At 51.1% G+C, this 7,404-nt stretch overlaps 2 protein-coding genes across 2 annotated transcripts in view; one reads left to right on the plus strand and one right to left on the minus strand.

Annotated features, from left to right (window-relative positions):
• Positions 1-272, plus strand: part of DNM2 (dynamin 2) — an 87,954-nt gene extending 87,682 nt beyond the window's left edge. Inside the window, exon 20 of the mRNA XM_065917784.1 lies at positions 124-272. Within this exon, the coding sequence (XP_065773856.1) occupies positions 124-163 (40 nt within the window). The 3' untranslated portion in view covers positions 164-272. The remainder of the gene's footprint in view (positions 1-123) is intronic.
• A 213-nt stretch (positions 273-485) lies between these two features.
• Positions 486-3,842, minus strand: TMED1 (transmembrane p24 trafficking protein 1). Its single transcript, XM_065917787.1, has 4 exons — positions 3,333-3,842; positions 2,557-2,654; positions 2,249-2,432; positions 486-1,284 (listed from the first exon to the last, which is right to left on the minus strand). Exons 1-4 carry the CDS (start codon positions 3,513-3,515, stop codon positions 1,066-1,068), a joined length of 684 nt encoding a protein of 227 aa, XP_065773859.1. The 5' UTR covers positions 3,516-3,842; the 3' UTR covers positions 486-1,065.
• Positions 3,843-7,404: the final 3,562 nt, after the last annotated feature.

A 7,404-nucleotide genomic window follows, 5' to 3' on the forward strand; every position in this document is an offset into this window, starting at 1 on the left:
AGGCTCCTCCTCACCCCCACAGTCCTGAGGGCTTCCCCCTTCACCTTCTTGGGGGCACAGGCCTTCTGACCCAGCCCTGGTCACAGTTAAACTTTGCTTTCTGATTTTTTCTCTTGTGCCCAGGCGACCACCTCCATCGGCTCCTGCCCGGCCTTTCTTCTGAGCTTCGTGGGAGACCCCTCCCGCCTGCCTGGCTGCCCTTGGGGGCAGGACTGTCCTGGCTGGTGTCCCTGAGCCCCAATCACCAGGCACTGTGATTTTTTTCTGACCATAATTTATTGACTCTGGTGCCCAGACCACCCTTTGTTCCAGGAGGCTCCCGTGCAGGCTCGAACTGGGCCATTCCTTGGCCCCATCTGGGGCCCCTGCAGGGAGAGCAGGAGGGCTGGGTGGTCTTGCAGACTCTGCTCCCCGAGTTCTGTAACCAGACCTCACACCCAGCTCACTCCCCGCTGGGCCAAGGGGCCAGGCCCCTTCCTGTCAATAAAAGTGACTGTTCTGGCAAGAACACTGCATCCACGTCTTGTTCCCCCTGGCCCCTGGCACAGCAGGCCACCACAGTAGCAGCACAGGCCTCGGGTGGAGCCACAAGGAGAAGGCAGGCAGGCATAGGATCCCGCAGCAGTCAGCCCCCTCCTATCGGGACCTGACTTGGAAGGCCAGCAGGAAGAGAACAGGGAGTTTGCTTCCTGGGCCCGGTCCAGCACTGCACAGGGCTGGCGCAGACTGGAAGACTCTGGCTAAGGCACATTTCAGTAGGGGACAGAGGCAGGGCCAGAAAACCCTAGGTTGCCTTTGAATCCTGCAGTGCCCCCCATGCACCGTATCTAGGAAAACAGGTGCAGCCACTGAGCCATCCCTCCTGGAGGGACCCACACCTGCAAGCCAGCCGGTGCTCCCCGCCCAGGCCTGAAAGGGTGGAGACACGGCAGGTGCCCCACCTCAGGGCTGGGACTACACAGCCTCCCCTTGGGTAGGAAACTGAGTTGGGGAAGGGACGCCTCTACGTCTCACATCCATGTGCCCTGCTGCCCCTCCTCTCCCCTGTTCTTCCACAGCAGCAGGCTACGTAGGCACAGGCCGCTTGTCCTGAAAGAAGCGCTTGAGCGTGCAGACTTGCAGCACGGCCACGAGCAGCAGCACGGCCACGTTCACGGCCGACCAGAAGTTGACCCGCTCCAGGTTGCCTTCCTGCAGGTTACGGTCACGGGCCTCAAAGGCTCGCAGCAGAGTCAGCACTTGGATGCTGCGCTCCAGCCGGGTCCTCATGGTCTCGATGGACTCCTGTGGCAGAGAGGGGAAAGGCAAGGCTTTGTCCTGTCATTTGTTGGGGAGAGGGGGAGAGAGCTGAGAGCACAGATTCAGTGGCCAGGCTGCCTGAGCCTCAAGCCCTCTGCCATTCACTGGCTGTGTTACCATAAGTAAACAACCTCTCTGGGCCTCAGTTTCATCCTCCGAATTAAACCTCAGGGTTGTAAGAAATGAATGCCCAATTAGGCATAAAGAGCATTAGTTAGTAATTAATAAGAAGCAGTAGGTGAAGCCAGACTGCTTGGGTTCAAATACTGGCTCTGTTGCTGGCTCTGTGGCCTTAGGAGAATTACTTAGCCATCCTGTTCATCAGTTTCCCGAACTGTAAAATGGGAGATAGAGCACACTCCCTATATATAGGGGGTTTCCCTGGTGGCTCAGATGGTAAAGAATCTGCTTGCAATGTGAGAGAACTGGGTTCGATCCCTGGTCTGGAAGATCCCCTGGAGAAGGGAATGGCTACCTAATCCAGTATTCTTCCCTACATATATAGTGGTTATGGAGACTTCATAAGTTATTTAAGCCCTTAGACCTTAGAACAAGGTTTATACCTAGAAATGTTCTACTGTTATTAGGTTAGGGGCACCAGTATGTAGGGGGCTTCCCAGGTAAGGCTAGTGGTAAAGAACCTGCTTGCTAGTGCAGAAGACATAAGAGAAGTGGGTTCAGTCCCTGGGTTGGGAAGATCCCCTGGAGAAGGGCTCAGTAACCCACTCCAGTATTTTTGCCTGGAGAGTCCCGTGGACAGAGGAGCCTGGTGGGCTACAGTCCACAGGGTCACAAAGAGTTGGATATGATAGGAGTGAAGCAATTTAGCATGCAGGCACCAATATGTAGGAAAGGCGGGGTCAGGCCCAGGCAGACCCCAGCCAAGGTGAGAGGGCAGGGAGCAATGCCAGAGATCTGGAAGGAGTGGCCTCAGCTCTCCTGGGCGCACCTTGATGTCCTCCATCTTGACATCCAGAATCTCCTCGGGCTCCACAGCCTCTGCCCAGCCCTCGACCTCCTCCTCATCCTGCAGGCTGTCAAAGATGAGTTCAAAGAACACCAGCTTCTCCGAGATGGTGCTGAAGGAGTTGTCAAAACACAGCTTGTAGTCCCCGGCCTCCGTGGGCTCCACCCTGGGCACACAGACACACATGACCCTGAGTGGCCGGCCGACCAGCAGGCGGGGTGGTAACCCGAGGCCGCCGGCGAGGGGCAGGGCTGTAACTGAACCCGGACAGCCAGCGGGACTTAACTCACGTGTGCACACCGTCTGCCTTGCGGGACTCGCTGACCAGCAGCACCCCCTGAGGGCTCTCGAGACTGAAATCCACGTCCAGCCCAGCACCTCCGATCACCTGGGGGGCAGGTAAGAGCAGGAGAGAGGGCTAGGGCTAAACCAAAGGCACCTGCCAGAGAAGGTCAGGACTAGACCGACCCGCATAGACCCATACCGACCACCACCCAGAGGTCTACCTGAGTTCTGACACCTAGACCTTCAAGCCAGTCTAGCCCCACTCCCGTCCCTCTGGCGCGCCCCTTGCCTTGGCTCCGCCCCCACTGATTTGATGCCCTCTTTTATCTGGCCACGCCCCCCCAGAGATCACGTCCCGACTTGGCCATACCCCAAATGAGATGACGGAGCCCTGCCTTCTTTTCTTAGCCCAACCTCCGAGAAATTATCAGGCTGACCACATCTTTTTTTGTTCAGCATCCTGGTCTTCCCTCCCAACTCCCTCAAACGACCCAATCGTTTTGACCACGCCCACTCGCGACGGTCCTGCCCTCTGACGGGCTCCCTCGTTCTCCCGACGGCCCCGCCTCCCCGCTGCCCCACTCTAGCCCCGCCTCCTATTCCCACCCCTTCCGCTCCCACGCGCTGTCCCCGCCCCCCGCCTCGCGCTCTCTGGCTCCGCCCCCACGCGCCTACGCTATGGCTCCTCCTCCTTCCCTCTTCAATGCATACAAAGCATGCTCTGGTTTGGCCACGCCCCGCCTCGCTGCCTCCGCTCGCTCCCTAACCCAGGACCCTGTACCTGGTACTCAGTCTCAAGACTTGCGTTGGCCGGCGCGGACTGATAGAAACACTGCTTCCGCCCCGCAGGCAGCAGGAACGTGAACTCGCCGTCCTGGATCGGCGGGGGCCCTGCTCCTCCCACGCCCACTGGCGGCAATAGTAGCCACAGGGCCAAGCCTAAGGCCGCGCCGGCCGCCATCATCTGGGTCACTCTCTGGTCTGCTAACCGGTTGCGGTGCCTTTAAGGAATAGCCCTGGCCCCTATGCTGTTCGGCGGAGTTCATTGGCAGCCGCTTCTGTCCGTTATCCGAGGCCCGCCGAACCAGGAGTGAAGGACCCCGGAGAGCCTAGCTGCCCGAATGAATGCCTGATGCGCCTGAAAATACTCGATCTTCTACAGATTTTTCTTTGTAAAGCCTCCTTTCTAGCCTCAAACACTGTGGGGAAAATTACAAAAATAAGACCACGATGGTACATTCTCCTCAGGCAAAAGTTAAGACAACTGTGGTGGAGGCAGCTAGGTCCTGCGGTTTTCCCAAAGTACCCCGCGCGCGACGACTGTTGTTCGAATCAGTCTGGGTGTAATGTGTCGAAAATAGAAGCAGGGAGTGTGCCTGCACGCGACCCGTAGGGCTCGTGTGTAAAAAAGCTCAGCTAGGGTGGGTGGAGACTTTTCTATTAATGTGGGTTCTTGCCGGTCTCAGGTCCTTAAGCTTGGCCCCAGGTCCGATGCCTAATCCTTCATTCCTTGGCGCCTTAGAACCGTCGCCTTATCAGTCTCCTTGTTTCTAAATCGGAGGTGATGAGAACTGAGATGAGGCCTGGCCCATAGTGAACCCTCTGCATTTGTTACGTATTGTTTGCTCCGGCGCCTGACCTAACCCTGCACGCGAAAGGTCTCAAACTCGACTGCCCAGGTGCTTAGCCTCAGCAGAGAAAAGCAGAGAGTGTGGGCTTTCAAGGCAGATTGCCTAGTTCAAACCATCATATCCCATGCGTTACTTGAGGCATCACACTGCTGGGCCTCACGGGATAATACTAGTCCTTGACTGAGCTGTTGTGAAGATTAAGTAAAGTGATGTTTATTTAGTGCTTGGTGCGTCCATAGGCCCTCAGTAAATATTAATTTATATTCCAGGTTTATCGCTTTACTTTGGGCATGACGCCAATTAATCTCTCATTCTGGTTTAGAGAATTCGGAGGCAACCTAAGCAAACAGATAAGAAAGATGTCATTGGAGAATCAAACTGTGGAGATCCCATCTAAACATAAGAAAATATGTTCAGATGACAGTGTTGAGTTGTTCAAGATAGGCCTGAAAGAGGTTGGCAGGTGGTGACAATTATGCTTTGAATACAGCTGGTGGCTGTCAACTACACATTTGGAGAGCTTGGGGGAATAACACTTTGTAATGTCAAAGTTTATGTATGGTCATGCTTGGTATTCCTTTTGTGGGAGGAGGGCAGGGGTACACCACAAGGTATGTGGGTGTTCCTTACTGTTCTAAGTTTTCCTGTCATTCAGAGTTAGTAGTTGAACATTTTGAAGTAGTTGTGGAAAATGGGTGATAAATTTTTGTTAAGGATTCTTTTTTAACAAGGGGAAATTCACATTAAAAAGAATCATTTTAAGTAAACAACAGTGGCGTTTAGTTCATTCACAATATTGTGCAACCAAACTACTACTACTCACTTCCAAAACATTTTCATCAGGAAGGAATCCCTTTACCCATTCATCAATTATTCCTCATTCTTTCCTCACCCCAGTCTGCTGATCAGTCTGCCTCCATGGATTTGCTAATTCTGAATGTTTCATGTAAATGGGATGTTTGACTATTAGTGTCTGCCTTGTTTTTCTTAGCATAATGTTTTTAAGGTTTATCATCATATCAGTAATTCTTTTACAGCTGAGTAGTATTCCATTGTGTGGATATCTATTGGATGCTTGGGTTGTTTCCAAGTTTGGCTATTGTGCATAGTACCTCTAGGAACCTGTTTGTATATGTATTTGTTTGAGTATCTGCCTTCAGTTCTTTGGGGGTATATACCTGGGAGTGAAGCTGCTGGGTCATATGGTAATTCTGTGCTTAACTGTTTGAGAAACTGCCAAACTTTCCCACAGTAAAGTTGCACAGTTTTACATTCCCACCAACCATGAACAAGGGTCTCATCCCAATTTTCCGACATCCTCATCAACATTTGTTATATTCCATTTTAATTTTAGTATATTCCTTCTAATGTATATGAAGTGGTGTCTCATAGTAGCTTGTTTGTTTGTTGCCTTTTTGAGGATGAGCCCATTTTATTGAGGGGCATCAAGGGAGGGTCTTAGGACTGGGAGGACAATGAGATCTAACATCCTAACTGGGATCTGCTCAATTTTACAGTCACTGAAAGCTCAGTGGGTAGGTTTGTTTGTTTCGTTTTGTTTCGTCATGCCACATGGCTTGCAGGATCTCAGTTCCCTGACCAGGAACTGAACCATGGCCACAACAGGGAAAGCCCAGAATCCTAACCACTAGGTCACCAGGGAGCTTCTGAAAGCTCATAGTGGTTTTGATTTGTATTTTCTTAATGATACTGAGCATCCTTTCATGTGCTTATTGGTCACTTGTATATCTTCTTTGGAAAAATACCTGTTCATGTCTTTTGTCCATTTAAAACTTGGATGTTGTTACTGTTGACTTATAATATTCATATATTATGGAATGAAAAAGGAAGGAAAAAACCTCTCCTGCTCTTTGCCAAACTCTGCTGGAGCACATCAATACTCCATCTGTGTATTTATAACTCTGCCTTAGCCTTCTCTTCCTATTTGCATCAAGCCTAGAAATTGACCAGAGGTGAAAGAGTAAGGTCTTAGTAAGTCTTTCCTGATCATCTGTTCTGCTCTGGGTATGCACTTTGCTCTCTAATTTCCCCAGTGTATATGGGTGCTTTTGAATGCCTTAATTACCCAAAGAAACACCCCAGCTTTTCCTCCCAGCTTTTGCCATGTATGTTACTGTCATCCATTGTAATCTTGTACACCAGAGAGCTGTGAGTTGTTCCTTTACCTTACAGTGTTTTCTAGGAATACATTCTGAGTTAAAGCACATTGAGTCAGTCCCTCAGGTTACCCCCAGACATGCTAGAAAACACACACACAATACTGTGAGAATGAGGGCTGTTCTGCTCCCTCCGAAACTGGGAACTGGGGCCCCATGCTGAGGACACAGGTGGCTGTCTCCAGATCCTCCACTGTGCTGGGCGAGGAGATGAGGAAGGGTATGGAAAACACCACAAAGCTTTCCTGCCACGTTCAAGTTGCCTCTTCTTGATTTGCATTTCCTTGGTTGACATAAATGTTTAGCTGTTTTCCCGAGTTCAGATAAAATTGATTTTTACCAGTTTTGCTCAATTTGTTGATGTTTTGGATGAGATACAGGCCTATAGAGCTACCAACCCCACCTTTTTCACTGTTATCTGGGGTGAATGGGTGATTCTTGTTTTCCCTCAAGTAAAATCCTCCCTCTTCCCCAGGATTCAACAAAATGTACTGAGTAGACACTATCAGTGTCTTGGGAGCTATCATCTCAGTGCTGCTCCACTAAATGATTTCAGACCCTCAGAGGTGCTCAGAAGTCAATGCTAGGGGGATAGGTAAGGTGACTTATTTCACCTAGGTGGAGTCGGGGAGAGCTTCCCCAAGGAGGTGGCATTAAAGTTCAGATTTGAAGTAGTCGGGAGAAGAAAGCAGAAAAAAACAGTTCTCTGACATCAAAGGCACTGAGAGAGTTCAAGGGGCAGAAGGGGGATGAAGGTGGGGTAGGTGGGAGGAGTAGCCAGAGAAGAGATGGGACTCTTGGGTAGACAGCCCGTCATACAAGGCCTCTCTTCCCTTTGTAATGTTGGTCCAGAATCTTAGCCAGGGGTTCTTATGACCGTGGGGAGTTGGCCGACTGACTTCTGGAGGTCAGAGATTCCCCTGAAATTATAATCACAAGATTACAAGAGTGTGTGCTGGGCAGTGTGTTTTCCCCACCAGAACTATTCTCTACCATGCTCTGTACTGCTTCACAGTGGGGGTGGAGGGGCGAGGGGGGCTGATAA

The sequence above is a fragment of the Muntiacus reevesi genome, chromosome 1 (assembly GCF_963930625.1).
Source record: "Muntiacus reevesi chromosome 1, mMunRee1.1, whole genome shotgun sequence".
Lineage (NCBI taxonomy): Eukaryota > Metazoa > Chordata > Mammalia > Artiodactyla > Cervidae > Muntiacus > Muntiacus reevesi.

What these genes read in the sequence shown, in the direction of transcription:
- TMED1 (XM_065917787.1), bottom strand. Translation starts at nt 3,515, where the DNA reads ATGATGGCGGCCGGCGCGGCCTTAGGCTTGGCCCTGTGGCTACTATTG. An exon ending in GTCTTGAGACTGAGTACCAG is followed by an intron (nt 2,655 to 3,332) that starts GTACAGGGTCCT and finishes CCTGCCCCCCAG; the next exon opens with GTGATCGGAGGTGCTGGGCT. An exon ending in TCAAGATGGAGGACATCAAG is followed by an intron (nt 1,285 to 2,248) that starts GTGCGCCCAGGA and finishes TCTCTGCCACAG; the next exon opens with GAGTCCATCGAGACCATGAG.